At 37.2% G+C, this 23,171-nt stretch overlaps 1 protein-coding gene across 2 annotated transcripts in view; it reads left to right on the top strand.

Annotated features, from left to right (window-relative positions):
* The window catches only part of MET (MET proto-oncogene, receptor tyrosine kinase), a 115,516-nt gene that overhangs the window by 14,472 nt on the left and 77,873 nt on the right, over positions 1-23,171 (top strand). For both annotated transcript variants that reach the window (XM_081800206.1, XM_081800205.1), the window contains exon 2: positions 15,332-16,548. In XM_081800206.1, coding sequence (XP_081656332.1) covers positions 15,346-16,548 — 1,203 coding nt within the window. In that variant the 5' untranslated portion in view covers positions 15,332-15,345. The remainder of the gene's footprint in view (positions 1-15,331; positions 16,549-23,171) is intronic.

The following is a 23,171-nucleotide window of genomic DNA, read 5'->3' as shown; positions in this document are numbered from 1 at the left end:
ATATTAGGCATTGAGATAGGATATGAAGTGGTAGAACAAGTTTTCATGGGAGTAAATGAGGTGTCAGAAGGACATCTGACTGTTTGTCTCATTTGCCTTCTTCTTCTCAGCTTTGGTGTGCCCTGGCACACAGGCCTCCTCTGCATTCTCCTTTCCTTGGTGGTCTCATCCTATTTCATAGCTTTTCATACCATCAATGTGCAGACAACTTTCCAATTTAAATTTCTAGTGCAGACCTTTCTCCTTAAATCAAGAACTCAGTTGGATAACTGCATACTCAACATCTCCAATTGGATGCCTAAAAAGTATCTCAAACATGAACAGAACTACCTGCCCTGATCATCACACATTCCTGCCAAACTTGCTCTACCTACCAGCTTCTCTATGTCAGTAACTGGCAAAATCATTTTCTCTGTTACAAAAGCCAAAATATTTGGAGTATTCATGACTGCTTTTTTCTCACACACCTCATCTCCAAATCCATTAGCAAATCCTCATAGCTCTGTCTCAAATATAACCAGAATTCAACTACCTCTTAGCACACTATCTTTTCTAGCCCAAACCACCGCCATCACTCACCTGGACTACTGCAGCAGCCTCCTAACCGATCTCACTTCTCCATTTTTACCCTATCCCATTCCCCTGCCACCACCAGTCTTCTTCCACACACAGTCAAGGTGATTCCATTCAAATATATTCACTCCCATGCTCAACACCCTCCAACGGCTCCTCATTTCACTCCAGTAAAAGCCCAAGTCTGACAGTGACCTACAAGGCCCTATATGGACTGATTCTTTGTCTTCTCTGATCTTATCTCATCTCCTGGACCAGGGTCCAGGCTTATTGGCCTTTGCTGTGCCTCAGACACACCAGGCATGCTTTCAGTTAGGTCCCTCTTGCCTCTGCAAGAAAAAAAGAAATCTTTCATGTCTCAGATGGCTAAGTCCTCTCCTCCTTCAACTCTTTCCCTAAAAGCCGGCTTCCCAATTTTTCAAAGCTACAAACCTCTCCCACCACCTTCCTTCTATGTGCTCCTGATCCTCTAACCCTACTTTCTTTCTCTCTCTCTCTCTCTTTTTTTTGCCAGTAACACTCATCAACATGTAACACACCACCTGTATAATTTGTTGTCTGGATCTAACTGCTAGAAAGTAAGTTCCACAAGAGCAGGAGTGTTCATTTTGTTTACTGATGTACCCTCACTCCCAAGCACCTCCCATATATTAAGACCTCAATTAATATTTGTCAGATTTAGTCTTACGTAGCTGTTGGACATACAAAACTGATGCTTGAGAGATGGATTTCTGGACTCTCTGGAAATAAAGATGAAGATATAGATCGGGGAGTCTTCACTCTTATTAATCTTCATCTTCTATTGCCTGGACAGATGCAATGACCTTCTGTCATGTCTTCTGGCCTCTAGCTTCTTTCCACTTCAGTCCATTCACCACACTGTGACCAAAATTTTCTAATACATAGTTAAAAGTACTATGCTCGTTTCCATCTCCTGCTTAAAACCTCCCAGTGACTTCACTACAGATAAACTATAGATCCCTCAACATGATGTATAAGGCTTTCTATGATGTGGCCCCAGCCTAATCTTCCATTTTCATCCATACCCAGCCCAACCCACATAGTCTCTACGCCAGTTACAGCTTCCTAAACAGCCTGCACATTCTCCCTGAGGTGCCTAGCTGTGTGTCCTGACTGTCCCCTGTTTTTACTATGCCTAAGCAACTCCAACTTAACCTGCAAAACCTGGCCCAAGTAATACCTCCACGCTAGCATACTCCTTGGCCCTGCCTTTCTCTGCCACAATTAGCTATTCTTCTTTCTCTGTTCCTTCAGCAATGTGCACCTGTCTTTATAGCACTTCGTAGCACAGTGGGGCGGGAGGCTGGGACTGCCAGTCAGTAAGCAACACCGATATGGTTGAAAAGTTTTTGGTTTTTTTAATGTCTTGCCCTGTCTGTTCTCTTTCTGTTTCTCTCTCCATCAAACACACATACCCTCTACATAAACACACACAACTGCCTTGGATTATTTTTCCTTGAATTGATCAGTTATATAAGTGCAGTCCTGAGCACAGTTGTCTTTAAGTTGTCCTAACCTTTTGGTTTATTGATTTTTCAAGGATCCAAAGTGTTTACTGAGTTTTAGAAATTGGATTTTGTATATGTACTTATTTTCCTGTACTGTTCTATTTTTTTAAGATTTTATTGATTTATTTGAGAGAGAGAGACTGAGTGAGCACAAGAGGAGGGAGGGGCAGAGAGAGGGAAAAGCAGGCTCTCCACTGAGCGGATCCCAGGACCCTGAGATCATAACCTGAGCTGAAAGCAGACGCTTAACCAACTGAGCCACCCAGGTGCCCCTGTACTGTTCTGTTTTTTTTTAACAAGGATAGCTTTTTCTTGGCATTCTCTGTCCCTTTGAAAATATTTTTTATAGAAAGTTTTGTTTAGTTCTTTTATTCTCTGATTATATATTGATCTCAATATAGTGATATGTTTTTATTTTTTTCTCCCAACTGTTAGAATTGCATTATGTTTACCCAAGGGATCCACATCTATGTAAAATATGACTAGGTTTGGCTATTCCTTCCATTCACAGTTTTTTTATGATTTCTAGAAGTTTTTTCTACTTTTCCTGAAAAAGAAAATGTTACATACTGACAAAATTTACCTTGAGAAACTCCCTAGTTCATTCCCCTGGCAGAGAATCTACTTGCTAACTCTGATTTCCAAGGAGGTTCTCAAACCTACCCTAAGAACTAAGTGAAAATAGAGTTATAGGGTAATGCCCACCTCACATGGATTTAACTCCTATTTGGGGGTTAGGGCCTGGCCTTTAGCACCCCTGTGTCTCTACCCTTCTCTCTCTTTCCATGGATACTGGTTTGTCTTTACATGACAGCTACCAGGACAGAAATGGGGTCCACTCACCACCACCATTTCACACAAGTATTTGATTTCTGCTTTACATAACACCAGAGAGATTGATCAGTTATATAGTCCCAATTCTGAGCACAGCTCCCCCCAATTTGGAATTTACCATGCCTTGTGCTGAGGACATTTTTCAAACACTAAGGGAGGGAAATGTCTGATTCATTAATGAGTAATGTACCAGCTTCCTCTCTAACTTGTCTCCCTTCAATGCTTCACATTCTGACTGTTCAGTCAGGTTTATCCTATTCCAACCCTGTGTTTGAATATGACTGGAAAAAGTTGCTAAGCTTATTTTATTTTAACTTACATACTTAGGATGATGTTTCTCATACATGATTTGTAGTTTCATGTTATTCACTGTTCCTGGATTAATTGAAGAAAACCTGGTAGCACTTCTGCACAATCTGGACTATAAAATTACACTTATCCATTAGGCTGAAAATTATTTTTAACTACTTTTATAGGATTTCAAGCATCTTAGCACTTTCTTAACAGTGAAATTTCAGTGTTCACATATTCAAGGGCAATGAAACATTCTTGTCCGACCTACAACTTATTAATGGGACAAAAGCCTGTCCAATCATTCAGGACTCTGACAGTTCAATGTATTTTCTCAACAGGACTTTTTGCAATATGTACAATGTTAAAACAAATGTCCATTTGTTCTTCTTTCCCAGAACTTGAATACTTTCAGCAATTCTTAAAAGGACAAAGATGTTTACTAACAGATTACGAATATATGAAGGATAATCTTGAGAATATAATGAAATTCTATTCTTTTGATCTTTATTCTTACCAGATCAGAGTCAGATAATGGTCTCAGTCATATGTTACAACTAGAAAATGCACAGTTGGCTTTTTCTGATGCTACAATACAATCATTTTCAACTTTTAAAATGATTTTTGGAAGAAGAAAGGATGCAATATTGGATAAGAATCTGAATAAAAGCACTATTTAGGTCTCTTTCAAAGAAATAACATTTGTATAATAATCAAGCATCAGTGTTTAAAGGAGCCCCTAAAACATTAATTATAACACATGAAAATTATTCTTGCACCATGTTTAGTTTAACTTCTTTTCTCCTATAGCCACCTATACGTGAATTTTTTTTTAAGGTTTTATTTATTTATTTGACAGAGAGAGATAGCAAGAGCAGGAACACAAGCAGGGGGAGTGGGAGAAGGAGAAGCAGGCCTCCTGCTGAGCAGGGAGCCCAGTGCGGGGCTCGATCCCAGAACCCTGGGATCATGACCCTAGCTGAAGGCAGACGCTTAACGACTGAGCCACCCAGGTGCCCCATATGTGAATTTTTAATAAGCTCGTTTATTATAAATAAAGTATACAATCTAAGGATACTTTTTTTTTTAGAAATTTCATGTCAGTGACAGGCTGCCATACACAGTGTAACTTTTCTCCACAAGCACACATAATTTTCCTTGATTTTTAGTTAAAAAAAAAAAAGGATTTTTACTCCCTTTCACATAGTTACACCTTCACATGATATTTAAAATCACCTGTTAGGAACAGTTTACTCTGGTAATCACTTTGAAAACAGCATGTTTTAGACACACCACAACAACACAAAAATAACAAAAATAATCATATGCAGTTTTGCAACATGTGCTACAAAAACCTTAAAAATATTGTTCTACACCAATAGATAAATATGGCCAAAATCTTTTCAATCTGAGTTCTGTTAGTAAAAAGGGTAATTGTTCACTTATTTTTCTTCATTTGCTTGCAACTAGGATTGTCACATAAAATATATTCATGGGACATATTTATACTAAAAAAATTAGTCATTATTTATCTGAGATTCAAATTCAGCTGGGAATCCTATATCTTTATTTGCTAAACTTAAGTGGGGGTGTGGGTTTGCTCTTCTTTAAAGTGGTAAAGAGGGGCGCCTGGGTGTCTCAGTTGGTTAAGCGACTGCCTTCGGCTCAGGTCATGATCCTGGAGTCCCGGGATCGAGTCCCGGGATCGAGTCCCACATCAGGCTCCCTGCTCAGCGGGGAGTCTGCTTCTCCCTCTGATCCTCCCCCTCTCATGGTCTCTCTCTCTCATTCTCTCTCTTAAATAAATAAATAAAATCTTTAAAAAATAAAATAAAATAAAAAGATAAAGTGGTAAAGTAAGGGTACCTTTTTTGTTGTTCTTCCTTAGCATGGAAGGCCCTTACCATGGCCTTTGCCTTGGAGGACAACTTAAGGACTTTAAGAACTTGAGACAGGTTTAGAGGAAAACCACAATGGCCAAAGGGTGGAAAAATAAGAAATAACAATATTTAAACTGAGAGTATTATGGTGATGACACAGTCACCAAGTATTTGGAGTGGGCTCACCAGCGGACTGTGCCAAGTTCCTGATTTTTGACGAAGGCATGCAAAAACTGGCTAAAACACAACTTAGGATAAGCATGGTAGCTATATTTATTGAATGCCAGTGTATTCTGTCCATGATTGAATGCCAGTGTCTCATGATTTATCCCTAACCCTCATGGGCAACCCACAAGACGTATACCATTATCCCCATGTTTTAGATAAGGAAACTGACACGTTATGACACTTTAGTCATAAGATATGTAAATGGTTAAGCCCAGATTTACATCACATCAAAGTCCATCTTATAACAAAGCCCAATACTCTCTCCACTACACCTCACCTCTTCTCTAGAAGGTTTTGTGAGCTATTGGGAAGAATGTTATCAAGCAAACTTATCTGTAAATATTAGACATAGGACTTACTTATGAGTATTTAGATCATTTAAATGAGGTCACATGAAAGCAGTTGGATGGCTGAAAAATCCTCAAGATTTCTTCTGTCCTCCTAACTTACTGTTAGAAATCATTGTCAAAGTAGGGGCACCTGGGTGGCTCAGTTGGTTAAGTGTCCAGCTCTTGATTTCAGCTCAGGTCATGATCTCAAGGTTGTGGGATTGTGTCCCATGTCCGGCTCTGCACTGGGCATGGAGCCTACTTGGGATTCTCTTTCTTCCTTTCCCTCTGCCCCTCCCTCCACCCCCCCCCTCTCTCTCCCTCTCCAAAAAAAAAAAAAAAAGAAAGAAAAGAAAATTAATCATTGTCAATGTAGTATCTGGCTACATTAGATAGGATTTTTGACGTGGCATATTGTTTTATCTTTCTAAAGTCAGTTTAGACTTTTTTAATGATCGTAACACTATTAAATCTTTAGGCATAAGAATCAAATGTTCAACGAAGCATGTTTTAAAATTTGTTTTCTCGACAGCCCAGTAGATCCTTTCACTTTTCAATTTAGGTTAAACCCTCAGATTTTTAGCATTTATCTTGCTGTCTTCAAATCCACAGACTATATACTTTTCTGAGAGTAGGAAATCTCAGTATCTAGATAAGGGCATGATATGCAATGGATGCTCACAAATATTTGATTAAATATTGTGTGAGATAATATGATTCTTCATAAACAGTGAATGTTTATAAATACAGTATTAAAATTGTCATCAGGAATCTCCTATTAGAATCTTCTTTCCTTAACTTTGCTTTTCTGGTCCTACTTTTACAGTTAATAGAAATAATGTAAGTGTAGAGAGGGCTAAGAATTTTTCTCAGGATTTCACTCTGGCAAGTCCTCCTGGAGATTTAACTATGACTGTTTTTTATGGCTGCAATTTCCTTAATATGGGGCCTCAGCCATTTTCCATCATCATAAATCCGTTTTATATACTTAAAAGCAGGATTGAAATTTTTTCCGCTTTTTATATCTTGCCTCTTCACTTAGATACATTATTTCTGTCTTGAGATTATGTTATGTACTATTGTAAAAAAAAAATTGAAATTATATGGCAGGAAAAAACTAGTATACCACGTCAGAAATTTTAACTAATAGATGTATTTCCAAATGCAAAATGAAATATTTAAAGTAATTATTCAAGTAAATAAGGGAACCATCTTTGCTCTTTGTACTAATTACTTGAATATTTTACTTAAAATTGCTTTTATTCACTTGACCTTTTGTTTGAACTCACAGGTTTGTAGTATCTCCAGATGGACATTATTTGGTCAGGACTTTTTCAGGAGCAAGGAATAAAAGAATCACAATGAAACTGCTGATGAAAAAAAAAGAGAAAGGAAGGAGGAAAGATTTTACTGGTTCCTATTAGCTTAAGACATGGTGGGTACAGATGTTCAAACAGCAACATGGAGAACCTCCCTTCCTCTGTGTCTGGGTTCTCCTGCCCTTTGGGTCAGTTTTGTGTTCAGGGAGGCTTTCTCCACATACTGGCAAAGTTGGGCATCAGACACTCTAAATTAACATCATCTTTAGTACTTGTGATCTTTCAAAGAGAGAGGTCCTTTCCCAGTATTTATATTAAATCTCAAAAAGACTCTGGTCTTGATTTGGTCACATGCTTATCCCGACTAAGCTCTGCATCAAAAGAAAAGTTCACTGAAAGGCCAGCTTGGTTTGCAAGCTCACCTTGTGGTAAGGGAGGTAAGCCATATGATGGCAGCCCCATTAGAGAGGAGGGAGAGTTTTCAAAAGAGTTGCCAGTAGTAGAGACAGTGAGAGTTAAAGTAGTTAGGTAGGTTATGGGGCACGTAGGTGGCTCAGTCGTTGGGCGTCTGCATTTGGCTCAGGTCGTGATCCCGGGGTCCTGGGATCGAGCCCCGCATCAGGCTCCCTGCTCCACGGGAAGCCTGCTTCTCCCTCTCCCACTCCCCCTGCTTGTGTTCCCTCTCTTGCTGTGTCTCTCTCTGTCAAATAAATAAATAAAATTAAAAAATCTTTAAAAAATAAATAAAAATAAAGTAGGTAGGTTAAAACAAATGTTTACTAAAATATTACACCTTTTGAATAAAAATCATTTTTAGGAAATGCAAATAATTTAAAATAGCTGAAGTGAGCATGATACATTTTTTTAAAAAGCATTAGAAATAGGGCGCCTGGGTGGCTCAGTCGTTAAGCGTCTGCCTTCGGCTCAGGTCATGGTCCCAGGGTCCTGGGATCGAGTCCCACATCGGGCTCTCTGCTCGGCAGGAAGCCTGCTTCTCCCTCTCCCACTCCCCCTGCTTGTGTTCCTGCTCTCACTATCTCTCTCTCTGTCAAATAAATAAATAAAATCTTAAAAAAAAAAAAAAGCATTAGAAATACACTCACAAGAACTATATTGCACATTTAGTACATTTTAGATAATATTTTATCTTCTTTGAATCTCAGTTTCATCATCTGAAAGGGAATAATGCTCACTTTATAAGATAACTATGCAGATTAAAGGTGAGGATATAATAGACAGTACTTTGTATACTATGTAGTGCTATCTATATAATTGTAAAGTATTATGATTTCTAAGAAAATCAGTTCCTAAAGAAAGCAAAGTTACCCCTGTCAAACTCTAGAAAGTCTCTCTTACAAATATATCCCATTACACCTGTGGTGTTTTTTCCTGAGGAATCAGTGCTTGAATATAACACACAAGTGCTTTGTGATAGGTTTTTATTGATGAGGAGAACAATAATGACAACAGTAGTAGGGGTGATAGGCAGAGGTGGCTACTCAATAAATTCTTAGGGAATTAAATATATTTCTGGGGAATGAAAAACCCATGTAAGCTAGTTTAGTAAAAAAACTAATGGCAGATAGATGGCAGACAGAGTGGAGTAGCTGGTCTGAAGTTTAGGCTGAGCTGATCTACCTAGCTAACAGAACAATCCTCTTTAAAGGAAATGCTCCTAAATACCAATTGTTTGATGGCCAAGGTGCCATTCAGATAATTACTCCCAGGAAATGTTTTGCCAATGAAATTATCCCAACTACCAACTGAAAAGAAATAAAGAAATGTTTTATGGATGATTCAGTTTCACCTGCTATGTGTACAACATTTTAAGAGAATGAATTAGTCAATCTGTTTGAATCATCTTTACGTGTTCCTTTTAGTAAGGAGCACAAAGCTGGCTAAATGGCCAGCACTATTTCAGAAAGAAAGAAAAAACAGAAACAGTAAAAAAGACATTCTATATTGAAAGCCTGATCCAGGCATATCACAGGAATAACTGTATCAAGACAAAAATATATGAAAAGTGAAAGTATTTCGGGAGTTACTACCAATATAAATATTAAAATTGCTCACACATCCCGATCTGGCAGATTAAATAGATAGAAAAAGCAATATATGCCAACACAATGGCATTGAAATAAAATGTAATTGTAGAAAAACAATCTCAGAGTTGAAAATTATTATAGTTAGAAAATAACTTTGGAAGTCATTAGTTCAGCCTAGGAGTGTGCTTTTAAATATTTAATCATCATCCTTTCAGGGGAGGAAAAAAAAGTCCTGATTTGTAATGTTTGCCAGTTTCTGTGATGTAAATACTCCAGCCATGGCCTATTTCAAACTTCCAAGGTAAGGTCACTGAACTCACATTGGAAAGATGCACGCAATAGGCCGTCATGAGCCACAGAGCTCCAGCACATGACTAGATCAACACTATCATTTTACAAATAAGAAAGCAGCTGAGGCCAAAGAAGTTGGGTGACTGGCTTTGGGTCATACAACTATTCAGCTGCACTGCCACAACTAAAACTCAAGTTCTCCCCCATGCTACACCTCAGGGTGTGAGTGCCTTATGAGAAAGGGATCATAATTGATTGATGCCTGCCTGACTCCCCTACCCTGGTTAAGCTCCCCTTCAAAGACTCCCATAGACCTTTCCACATTGAGTTTAAACTGTGGTCTATTTGTCTGTCTTCCTTACTAGTCTGAGATCTCATGGACAGTTGTAAAGCATTTTATTCATTTTTGTGTCATCAGCACCCTACACACTATCTGGAACATAGTAGATGCTCAAAAAATATTTGAGTATATGAAAAAGCAATAATAATAGAGAACATTCATTGACCTACTACATGTCAAACACTGCTCTTAGTGACTTACATGCCCTAACTCATTGAGCCATCAGAGTAACCATCACAAGTGAGGTAGGTATTATAATCATTCCCATATCTCAGATGAGAAAATGGAGGCTCAGAGAAGTTATTTGCCCAAGGGGCACACAGACAGCAAATGGATTTAAACCTTGCAGGCTGTCTCCAGAGCCTGTGCACTTGAACACTTAGCTGTCCCTTATTTAGCCAGCAGTGTCATCAGGCTATATCGCTCAGCAACAAATACTTCCAAAAGGTTTCCCTCCTTTCCTTATGAAAGACAGGTATTTCCTGGAGAAGATCTAGTCTGACCAATACACACCTTTGTTAATGGGGAGGAGACTTAATTAATTGAAATGATCAAGGAAATGGGATGTTTACATTTTCTCATTATCTGAGGATTAAACAGAAACCTGTATTTTAATTAAAAATCCTGTTGTTGACAATGGGCTCTAGTCCTATTTTTTTTTTTTGCTTTAATTTAAAAAAATTAACCTTTCTTTGATTTCTCAGTTTGAAAAGTGCCATCACTGTTTGCTATCAAGAGAATGTAAAGAAGGGCGCCTGGGTGGCTCAGTTGGTTAAGCGACTGCCTTCGGCTCAGGTCATGATCCTGGAGTCCCAGGATCGAGTCCCGCATCGGGCTCCCTACTTGGCGGGGAGTCTGCTTCTCCCTCTGACCCTCCTCCCTCTCATGTTCTCTGTCTCTCATTCTCTCTGTCTCAAATAAATAAATAAAATCTTTAAAAAAAAAAAAAAAAGAGAATGTAAAGAAGATGAGGGAGACTGGGTTAACAAACTCCAGGGGTATTCTGCAATGTTTTTTCCTTAAACAGAAAAAATATCCTTTTTCCCTCCTGGTTTTCTTATGACTTGCCATCTCATCAAGTGAGATAACAAAAAAGCCCATTAGTATATTTGTGCATTTTCTTGGATTCTTAGTTAATTGAGAATTAGTACTGTGAATAACTTATATACCAACTTTAAGATACGAACCTTATTTTTAAAACATAATGTAATAGCTCGGATTTAAAAAAAAAAAAAAAAAGATCATTTTAAAGGCTCCTTCAAAAAGCCTAAAAGAAAAAAAGTCATTCACCCTCTACATTGCATTAATGGATATCAACTAAGATGCAAATTGGTTGTAATGCTTTTTTTTCTTTTGGCAGTAATGGTTCATTTATTTTCTTCCTGTATTACTTTTCCTAAAGAAAATACAGTGACAAATTATGTAGTAGGCTAATGTTCCAAATTTTAGAAGACACACTAATATCATATTGAGAAGTTCATTTAATTTTTCCCCATAATATATTCTAGAAGTTTTAAATACATATATGCAGTTTATTTGGAATTTGTTTTTGTCCTCTAATAGTACAGCTTGTCTTAAACCCTTCTTTTCTTCTACTCCTTGTCATTCCCCCCACCATGGGCAAAAATTTTCTTTTTTTTTTAAGATTTTATTTATTTATTGGAGAGAGAGAGAGAGAGATGGAGAGAGTAAGCATGAGCGGGGTGAGAGGCAGAGGAAGAAGCAGGCTCTCCACCGAGCAGAGAGCCTGATGCGGGGCTAGAAGAAGAGAATAATAACACTTTCTACTTCAAAGAGTGTTTATAAAGAGTAAATCAGAGGGTTTAGCAGAATGCCTGGCACATACATGGTAAGCATTCAGTACATGTTACTGTTATTTTTATTATTATATGGCTTATACCTCTTCTAATTCTTCACCTTAATGACACACTTTGCTTTGCCCACTTTCTATGTGAAGAGAAAGTCACAACACATTGTGCTTCTTAAAGGAACCCTCAGACCTATTAAGTAATCCTTTTCATTTCTTGCTGACCTCTTTTTGCATGATTTATTGTAGCTATTCTAAACCTCTTTCTCTACTCTGAAGATCCTAATACCTCTTCTGTAACTATTACTTTCAGTGATGTTCATATACCCTAATTTATTTTTATAATATTGAGACCATATGCCTTGAAGTCCAGTGTCTCTGTACTTCATCTTACTTATCCTCACCTGCTATCTCAGAAAATGATATTTCTTATGTTCTAGGCTCTTGAAAATGCCTCTTTTTACTCTTTTGGGATACTGCTCCAATAAGTTTTATCTCCCCCATTTGCTTTCCTTGGTTTCCCCACTTCTCTGGGCTCAACTACTTGCAGTTCTTCTGACCATGCCATATGTTCTTTCCTGCCTCTATATCTTTTTTACAAACTGCTGTGCCTGCCTCTATATCTTTTTACAAACTGCTGTGAAGGAATTTCCCTTCATCCTCCTCCTCCTTCAAGACTCAGCTCTAGCATCATTTCCAATGTGGTTGGCTGCCCTTTTTATGCATTCTCATAACTGTCTGTCAATCCTCCATCAAGTGACTCTGAGCTTCCTAGAGAAACACACCATACCTCTGTACTCCCAGAACCTACCACCATGCCTGGCCCTTAGTAGATACCCAGCAAATGTTAGTGGGAGAAATATCTACAAATAAGCACGTCTTTCCTACAATTTAAGAATAAACTTTTGAGGGATGCCTGGGTAGCTTAGTTGGTAAGCGTCTGCCTTCTGCTCAGGTCATGATCCCAGGGTCCTGGGATCAAGTCCCACGTTGGGCTCCTTGCTCAGCGGGGAGCCTGCTTCTCCCTCTGCCTGTTGCTTCCCCTGCTTGTGCTCTCTCTCTCTCTCTTTCTGACAAAAAAATAAATAAAATATTTTTTTTAAAAAAAGAATAAACTTTTGAAAAAAGAATAAACTCTTCTTGACCCTGATTTGCTTGCCCTTCCTTTGACAAACATTCTACTTCCTTACCAGACATTCTCTTGCAATTTAGTATTCGATACAACTACTGAATCTACTGAGATTACTCTCTTGAAAGTCAGCAAAGAGCTTCCATGTGGCCCATGTCCTCCTTCTCAAGCCCCTCACTTGGCTTCTGTGACACAGTACAACATTGGTTGTCTTGGCACCTCACTGAACTTACCTCCCTTGACTCCTTAATTTGTTTCTCCAACATGAGTAATCCCAAGATTTCCTTCATTCAACCTTTTTTCTTCCTTCACTTTGTCCCTCCGTGAACTTACTCTTGATTTTAACCATTATCTCTGTGTAGATAACATGCGAAGTTTATTCCTAATCCAACTCGAGTCCCTATTACTCTACCAAGACCGAGTTCTACATTGTCATTTCTTCGCGTACAGACATGGCACTCATACTTCCACTTGCCACTGTCTCACCCCAAACAAATATTGTCTCACCTAAGACTGATCACGCCACTTTCCTAGTAAGGGCAGACTTCTCCTCAGAATCCTTCTTGTCATTTGCCTCTATTGCTTGGCACAAATGCTCTGTCTTCTTGGAATCCTTATTCCTCACTTATTCCAGGCATCTGCTTCCTGATGAACAATATAAAACCTACTAGTCATCGCTATAGTAGAACGTTTTCACTCATTTCCCAATAATACATGAAACTCAACATGTTTAAAACCAACTTATCATATTTGTCAGTCTTTAGCCTAACTTCCTCCTATTGACTACCCTAGTTTTATAAATCATTCCCCTTTTTCCCAGATAACTGCTAGTCATCTTTGCCTTCTCTTTTGTACTCCACCAATTTAGGTGTCAAATCTTTATTTATTCAATATTTATTCAAATATTCTCTCATTGATCCCTTCCTTTCTATTCTTGGGAACACCATCTTGATTCTGGCCCATATAGATAATAAGGTTATGGACTATAATAATACCCTATCACCTGGTCTTCCTGTTGCCAGGTTCTAAACCCTCCTCTCAGCCACCTTGCCTCCAGATCAGTCTTTCTAAAGGAAAACCTTGATTATATGATTCTCCAGCTCAAAATCCTTGACTTTTCTATTAGCCCTTAAATAATGTCTGCAATTCCTATCAATTTGGTAGAATAAAATTATCTTTGACTTTGGAGTCAAAAAGATTTGGATTCAAGTTCTGGCTACCACACTTACCTTTTCTGTAACTTTGAACTTATTGCCTGATTTTTATTCACTTATTTATTCAACATATATTTATTTAACACCTACTGTGTTCTAGGCTCTATATCAGATACTTGGGAAAGAGTGATGAGCCAAACAGACATTGTCCTTCCTTTCCTGGACCTCACAACATAGTAGACTTGTCCCTATTTTTTATTATCATAGTAATTCTAAGTATAAGTCATGTCTCCCTCTCTTGATGCTTTTAGCTCTTGGTTTGTGCTATGCAGGGTATTATAATGCTGTGTACTATGATTACTTGCATATGTGCTTTGTCTCTCAACCACAGTGTAGGTTCACTGAAAGGTAAGTACCACACCCCATTTCCATAGTGCAAGCACAGAGCTGTGTACATACTAGTTGTTAGTGAATTCTGCTGTGATGTTGTAGACCTAGGGTTAGTCTTTGTAGACCTACTATAATGCCTAGTAACTTTTTAAAGTTTCCTTTTGTCCTGTCAGAATTATGCACTAAAAAAGGAGGAAAAAAGTAATAGCCGTTTGGTTTCTATTCCTTCTAAGGCCTCTCCTTTTTAACCTACCACCCTGCCTACAACTTTAATAAGTAGAACTAACAGTGTTTGTAACTCATGTACCTTAAGTTTTTTGAAACTGAAAAACAAATGCACTCATGATAACTAGTTAGAAATATTGTCCATGTGCATACAATGGAATGTTAAAATAATGTGTTTTCTTTACTAAATAGCTTTTGGCTTGGTAATGAACAACATGTTGTTTTTCCCTAAGAAATAATTCTAGGACTTTAGTCCTGAACATTATATTTTATATTATATATTTTCAGATTGCTGTGTTTATGTTTCCAGCCATCTTACATTAAGTTAAGCATTTGTCTATCCAAAACAATAGATCAACTATAGCCAAATTATAACCATACCTTTCCTCTGCACACAAAATCCTATAAACAGCATGTGATCATATTGCTTCTAGAATTTATGATTGTTTTCTTCCAAAAGGAAGCTAAATTTAGCCTAGTAATTCTACATGCTCCCAAGGAAACAATGCCTGCTGTGATTTCTAGAATAAATGAATCTGAACCGCAGTTCCTTTACTTGACTAACTAAGAAAGTTTAAATATCAACCTAGTCATTACCACAGTTATTAAACCACATTAAAAAACAGCAAGGGGTTAAGAAAGAAATTTGCTGTTTCTGACTTCATTGCTAAATGAGTCTAACTTAGTTGCTGTATTGTCTTTAATACAGAACATTGTTTGCATCTCATAATGGTTCTCTAAAATTACTCGTTCATGGCTTGAGTTCCAAAATTAAACTATGTAGAGTCATGTCCATCTGCACAATGCATCTTTATGTGAAATCAGCTAGAGTTTTTTGTTTTCACTTGATGTAAAAATGCCAGTTAGGAAGGTTTGTTTCTAATAGTTCAACTGGTATGGTTCTTTCAGTTTCTTCTTTGTTTCTAATGGCAACTAAACTGCTCTCGCCTTGAACATGTTTTGGCAGATAAGCTTCTCACCATGAAGGGCCCTGCTGTGTTTGCACCTGGCATCCTTGTGCTTCTATTTACCTTGGTGCAGAAGAGCTATGGGGAGTGCAAAGAGGCACTGGTAAAGTCTGAGATGAATGTGAACATGAAGTATCAGCTTCCCAACTTCACTGCAGAAACACCCATCCAGAATGTTGTTTTACACAAGCATCATATTTACCTCGGTGCAGTTAACTATATTTATGTTTTAAATGACAAAGATCTTCAGAAGGTTGCTGAGTACAAGACTGGGCCCGTGCTGGAACACCCAGATTGTTTCCCATGTCAGGACTGCAGCCACAAAGCCAATTTATCAGGTGGCGTTTGGGAAGATAACATCAACATGGCTCTACTTATTGACACATACTATGATGACCAACTCATTAGCTGTGGCAGTGTCCACAGAGGGACCTGCCAGCGACATGTCCTTCCACCCAGTAATACTGCTGACATACAGTCGGAAGTTCATTGCATGTACTCCCCACAGGCAGACGAAGAGCCTGGCCAGTGCCCTGACTGTGTGGTGAGTGCCCTGGGAACCAAAGTCCTGATATCTGAAAAGGATCGGTTCATCAACTTCTTCGTGGGCAATACCATAAATTCCTCGTACCATCCAGATCATTCATTGCATTCGATATCAGTGAGAAGGCTAAAGGAAACGCAAGATGGTTTCAAGTTTTTGACAGACCAGTCTTATATTGATGTTCTACCTGAGTTCAGAGATTCCTACCCTATTAAATATGTCCAGGCCTTTGAAAGCAATCATTTTATTTACTTTTTGACAGTGCAACGAGAAACTCTAGATGCTCAAACTTTTCACACAAGAATAATCAGGTTCTGTTCTGTAGACTCTGGATTGCATTCCTACATGGAAATGCCTCTGGAGTGTATTCTCACAGAAAAAAGAAGAAAGAGATCCACAAGGGAGGAAGTATTTAATATTCTCCAAGCTGCATATGTCAGTAAGCCTGGGGCCCACCTTGCTAAGCAAATAGGTGCTAACCTGTATGATGACATTCTCTATGGAGTGTTTGCACAAAGCAAGCCAGATTCTGCTGAACCAATGAATCGCTCTGCTGTCTGTGCATTCCCTATCAAATATGTCAATGAATTCTTCAACAAGATCGTCAACAAAAACAATGTGAGATGTCTTCAACATTTTTATGGACCCAACCACGAACACTGCTTTAATAGGGTAAGTCATATACATTTCCCACTTATAAATTATGAGGTATAAGTCAGAATAAGTAGCAGTCTAGAAAAGAGCATCAAGGGCTTTTTGGTGCTTGGTAAATGATCTTTATCCAAAATATTTGTATATTCTTTCCAAGAAAATTTAGATATTGAATCTTCATTTAAATATAAAATCATAGCTTGAGAAAAAGTTAATGTGGTTCTAAAAGAAAAAGTATTTTACAGTTTGGGTTTACATGTTTGTCAGCACTTTAGATTATTAAACTTATTTCTCATATAAGCTTTAATAGTTCTGGTCAGATTTACACAAAGCTTAATATAACAGCAATTCCTATAAAATGCAATTATTGAGATCCCAATGCAATCTTTACAGGATTTAGAATGAGAAGCTCAAGTTAATTTGTGGGTTTTGAAGGTTTTTTCCTTATGAGGCCCCATTCATTCACTGATAAATGAATGGTTTATATTTTGGGCATTATATAAAGAAAATTAAAAACAAACAAAAAAATCTCTTGGTAATGTTGGTAAATAAAATGTTGGTAAATAAAATATTTTTAAATGAGCTAATACACTTCTCTGAATAACTTAGAAAACTAGAGAGGAAACTTTTGTTTCTAAATCCTTCCTTTGGAACTTGCATGGACTTTCTACTTGAATAAACATGTGTCTACCACCTTCTAGTTAGGTACTTTTTACCTGGTTGGTATTTGATATTTATAAATACAAATATTTTGATCAATACTTGTTTATACCTACATGAGATGGTATTTTCACAGGAGATGTTAGGGACGTTCTTTGTTGCTTTGATTTAGATATAGTAAAAGCTACCAGCTATACCCAGAGGATTTCTTTTACTAGCCATCAGATCATTTGGTGCTAGAGGAAGAGCACCAAATCAGGAGTACATTGTGGCCTTGGGCTCCCTTGGTTTGGCCACATTCGAGCATGTGAACCTGGCTATATCTCCTAACACAACAACCACTAGTGGTCATAATTGGATGAACAATGAACAAACCATCTAAAGATGGTTTGACTTTGGAAAACCACATCTCGCTACTTTAGAAGTTTTCAGTCTCAGTAATAAAGGCTGTAATTGTAAGCAGAAGGACATTAAACATATCCTTGATGAAAGTATATAATTTGCTGAAAGGCACCAAGAACATATGAATTCAGAAACATTTGGTTCACTTTTGCTGAAATATCTGCTATACTTCCCCAAATGGAAGCTCCAAATAATGTTTTTTTAAGATTTTATTTATTTATTTATTTATTTATTTATTTGAGAAAGAGAGAGAGAACTCATGTGAGCAGGGGAAGAGGGAGAGAAAGAGAGAATCTCAAGTAGACTCCCCTCTGAGTGCAGAGCCCCACAGGAGGCTCAGTCTCATGACCCTGAGATAATGACCTGAGCTTAAATCAAAAGAGTCAGATGCTTAACCAACTGAGCCACCCAGGCGCCCCACCAAATAACTTTTTATAAAGCTAGAAAAATACTTCTGAGAAAGTGAATTCATGTTTTAGTGAACTAAAGATATAACTTCCCTCCTTTCCCCTCCAAAGTCTAGGAATAAAAAATAATATACATGCATAAATCCCAACTAAGACTTATTTCTCCCTGCATTCATGTCATACATGTTGCAAACTCTGTAAGAAGCAACAGAATTCCTCCTGAGGCTGCCTCTTTTCTTCACTAGAAAATACAAAAGAATGAAAGGAAACAAAAGGACTTTCAAAAACCTGGAATTAGGGGAAAAATGTAACATTAATAGCATTCCAGAGAAAACACTTTTTTTGTATCCAATAATTGCATCAGAAACACAAGTTTAAAAAGATTCTATTAGGAGTTCCTCCAGGGCCTTTAAAGCACATGACTTTGCTATTTAAATCATGTTCTGTTAAAAATTAAAAAGAGACTTTACCTTATGAGGGTATATTGATAATCCTATTTCATTATTTTATTTTGTACATTTCCACCCTCTGATGTAAAAGTACTTATCAATTCTAGAAATTGTCAAATACACTTGAACTTTTCTACCCCTTTCACTCTTTTAGTGTTCCAAGGAAAACAAAAAGGCAGGCAGGATTATCCAATGAAATTCAGGTCAGTTTTATCACCCAGGAAAAAAATGCCCAAAATGCACCAACTGCACCTGAAATCATTATCATTCCCATCACAAAAATTCCTGTGGAAAACAAGATGGAGCTTGCCAACATAGTCTTCTTACAAGGGAAGCCAACTTTTGCACTGGCCACATTCCATAAAGACAAATACCTTCAAACCTTTTCTACTTATTTGCCTGTTTATCTTCTCTGGTTACTAAAGATCAAAATTCTTCTGAGAATGAGACTACCCACATTCTCAGTTTTCATATACCAGTCCACAAAAAGACCTCAGATTGTTTCAGCCATCAGCATACAATCATTTCCTAGCTTCATCTTGAAATGAAGACACCGAGAGAGCCATTACTCACACAAAACAGAATGATTTACAAAATCAAACCTGTTTGGAAAGACTAAGCAATAAGATGTCTCCATTTTGTCTTGGCAACTTTACTTGGCAAGATATCAGGTGACACTTTTAACAAATTCTTGGAACTGAGCTTTTGTTTTGGCATAAAGTTTGGTGAATAAACACATATTGTAGTTTTGTTATTAATATCTCTAATCCATCAGATCTTTATGGAGGGACTGTTGTGTGCTCTGTAGACAAAGAAAGCTGCAGCAGTAACTTTCTGCTGAGGCTTCTGCCTGGTCCCAGTGTGTAAGCAAAGCCATGGCAGGGGTTTTCTGGCCCTGTCTGAGCTTCTGCCATGTACAAAGAGGGTTTCTGTCACAGGATCAGACAGAGAGAGTACCAAGAAAGAGCGTCTTTTAAATTCTAGGGGTCAAGCCAGTATGTAGGCCTGATTTGCTTATTTCAGATCACATATTTGGTTGCTTTTCCCACTCTCACATTTTATGACACACATCTATGCAGACTCTTCGTATACTGCTTCTTATATTGATGACATCAAATCATCTCTTTTGAGTCATTTGATAGTTTCCAGAGCACATCATCTTCATATCTAAGTTATGTGTGTTTCAGAACTTTTTGATTCTGCTTTTGATGTTGTTTCTAGAAAATTATCCTAAGTCACAAGTACCCATTCGTGTAATATTAGAGTTGATTGTATCAGTTCAATAAAAATAAATTCTTGATCTTCACAATATAACCATTTTCTGTGTTGCTTTTGAAAGTGATTCTTAAGGGATACGTTTACAGTGATTTCTAACACTTAGAATTATGAGATTACATACCCACAAATAATTACTAAATCTTTAGTCTTAAATATCTTTACCACCTTTTTTTATTCATTCATCATTTGACTTCTGTAAACATCCTAAACTGGTATTTGATTAAAGTTGTTTTAGTCTAATGCATATTCCCTAAACAGCACATTACTATTCAAAATAAAATAGTTGAGAAACTATCCCATAATATGGAGACTTTGTAAATCCCCAAATATCCCTCACTTTCTCTGTGGGGATAAACAGTTTCAAAATTCAGTTCATTTTAAGCACATTGATGGGACTCTTCAACAGTATCATACATATAAGGGATTTACTAACATGACAATTATTCTAGGAAAAAAACAGAATCAGTACACCTTCGCCCAATTTCCTACAAATGAGATCAATATTGACTAAAAAATTTTTTAATCCCTAAATCGTAAAGGTCCTATTCCCTAAATTATACTTACTAAGAGAAGTGGATTAATACATTTTGGAGAGATTTTCAATCAGAATTGAAATTTGGAAAAGGTTCCTTGAAATATCTCTCATCTAACCAGAAAATACAATTAATCACATTACACTTTTTCTTGCAATTCCAATATAAAAGTTTTGCTCTATATGTAAGTATTTGAAAGAATTAAAAAAAAAAAAAAGAGTAGACTTGTAGTAAAAAAATATTTTCACCAACATCTTAATGACAAATGATTGATCAGTTGAAGGGGAGAAACATGCAGTTTGGTACCAGTATACCTAGATGCAAGTTGCAGCTTATTACATACCAGTTGTGTGACTTTTGCTGCATGACTTGACCCTTAGAGCCTCAGGCTCCTCATTTGTAACACGAACACAACAAAACCTACTTCATAGGGTTTTGTAAAATTTGGGGATAATATATATAAAGTTCCTAGCACAATAAGATGACCATAAATTTAGCTCTTTGGGAGACAGCATGGCCTAAAGGAACAAGACTGAAGTCAAAGAGATCTGGGTTCAGATGTATACTCCACCATTTTATACCTGTCTGGTCACAAGAGCTTTATTTAAACTCCCTGAACGCATCTTCCCTCCATGCAGGGCATTGGGAGAACAAGTGCAATAATGTTTACAAAAGACCCTAACTTAGTCCTTGGCACATAATAAATAGCAACTATTATTGTAAGGAATACTTATGTGAAGAAAGACAAATTTAAATTATTGAATTTTCTGGAAGAGGCACACTCTGATTCTACTGCTCATGAAGGTCTTTCACTTACCTCCCTACCTCTTATGAGTGACCCACCTCCATAATACTTCATTTGTGTAAATCCTTCTTAAAACTTAATAGTTCAAAAAAAATAAATAAATAAAAGAGAGAGAGAGGGGAGTGGTGGTGGTTTGGGCTGGAGAGAAAGATAATTGAAACAGAATTGTACCCTAGTCAAGCCAGAAGGTATAAGGTGTTCTTCTTTCCCCAACCTTCCATTCTAACTACCCATAACACTGTAAGATATTGTGCCTCTGTAACTTAAATTATACTGTGCATTCAAGAGATTGCAGATAATGCAGTTTTAGAAAAAGTCAACCTCACAGGTTGTTTGTACCAAGCTTCCTTGTTTTTAGATATCATTTATCCTCAAATTCAAAGAGTAGCCAACCACTTCCCAAAATAAAGGAAACTTAAAGTAGTAATTTTCCATCTCCGTTTCAAGGAGTGCCAAAGTTAAAGGGTCACCACTCAGAGCCATCAGAGGAAGAAAGCAAAGTGATTAGAACAATTCTGAATGAAAACAAAATCAAAACAAGATGCAAACAAGGAATAATAGGAATAGGCAGAAAAATAAACATACAGTGATGTTTCTTTATTACTATTATAAAGATGATAGATGAGTAAAATTGGGTTACATTTAAGTTGTAATGGAAGAAAATAATTGCAGCCTTCCATCAGGAAACCACAAGGACCATTATTGATCTGTCATCCTCAGGGCATGTCTCATAATATTTAATAATATAAACAAAGATTTATAACTCTTTATAGGCCATATATCTGTAATCTCCCACACACCGCACCATTTGAACAGGGAATGTGCAGTCAGTGTTACAAATAACATCCATGTAATTATACTGGTTTGGCATGTCTTATTTAAACAATCTAGCACTCTCAAGAGAGTATTTTTGTATTAGGGATGAAAAATGTGAAGTCAGACTTCAGGGTTTTTTTTACTTCCTGTGCTCCGAAACAAGAGAATGTTATCCTATAAGAAAAATGTTATTGAGGATTCTTCATTCTAAACACTAGATACCTTGGCCTTATGCCAAATAAAATAGCTACCAAAGCAAAATCTTGCAAGAAAAAAAACCCTTGAGGTATAAGGCTTCAATATACTTTTTTTAAAAAAATCTAAGTAGAATTTTGTTAATTTGACACTTGATCCCTCCCCTGCTGTAAACTCTTCTTTATTCTCACCCAGGCTCAGGGAGTTGCTGACCCCTAACTTACTTATTTGAATTACATGCTACTGACCCATGAAAATTAGCACACTGCATTATTTTATTAAAAAGAATTTAAGGTTTATCACCCAGCCACCCCATCCCTCCCACCCCGCACCACTCCAGCAACCCTCAGTTTGTTTCCTGAGATTAAGAATTCCTCATATCAATGGAGCACTGGGTGTTATACGCAAACAATGGATCACGGAACACTACATCAAAAACTAATGATGTAATGTATGGTGATTAACATAACATAATAAAAAAATAAATAAATAAAGAATTTAAAATTATTTTCTTTCCAGAATTTTGTAACGCCTTCTGAGATAGCTGGGCACACCCAGAAGGTATTGAAAATGTGTTACAAAATGAGCCACTAGTGTCTTTTACTCTGTCTTCCTCCTGCTAACCCTTCTTTAAACCATTTGGTAGCTTATTCACAGGTCCACCCCAGGAAAGAATTAAAGGCATGACATTTTTGTAAGCTAAGAGCAAAGAAATACAGTTAATGCTAAAACTGTCACCAAAAATAGAGGTAGGCTTTACCTGTGGATTACATTGATTCATGATATGATGAATGCATTTTAAATTAATTCTTCATTCTTCTTAATGTCTTTTGAAGCAGGTGGTATGATCTGTATTTTATTTTAAGTAGTTGGTTTCTTTTTTTAAAAATTTTTATTGTTATGTTAATCACCATACATTACATCATTAGTTTTTGATGTAGTGTTCCATGATTCATTGTTTGTGCATAACACCCAGTGCTCCATGCAGAACGTGCCCTCTTTAATACCCATCACCAGGCTAACCCATCCCCCCACCCCCTCCCCTCTAGAACCCTCAATTTGTTTTTCAGAGTCCATCGTCTCTCATGGTTCATCTCCC

This window comes from Leptonychotes weddellii, chromosome 12 (assembly GCF_054177405.1).
Source record: "Leptonychotes weddellii isolate Sample4059 chromosome 12, ASM5417740v2, whole genome shotgun sequence".
NCBI lineage: Eukaryota > Metazoa > Chordata > Mammalia > Carnivora > Phocidae > Leptonychotes > Leptonychotes weddellii.
This window is presented reverse-complemented; position numbering and strand designations above follow the sequence as displayed.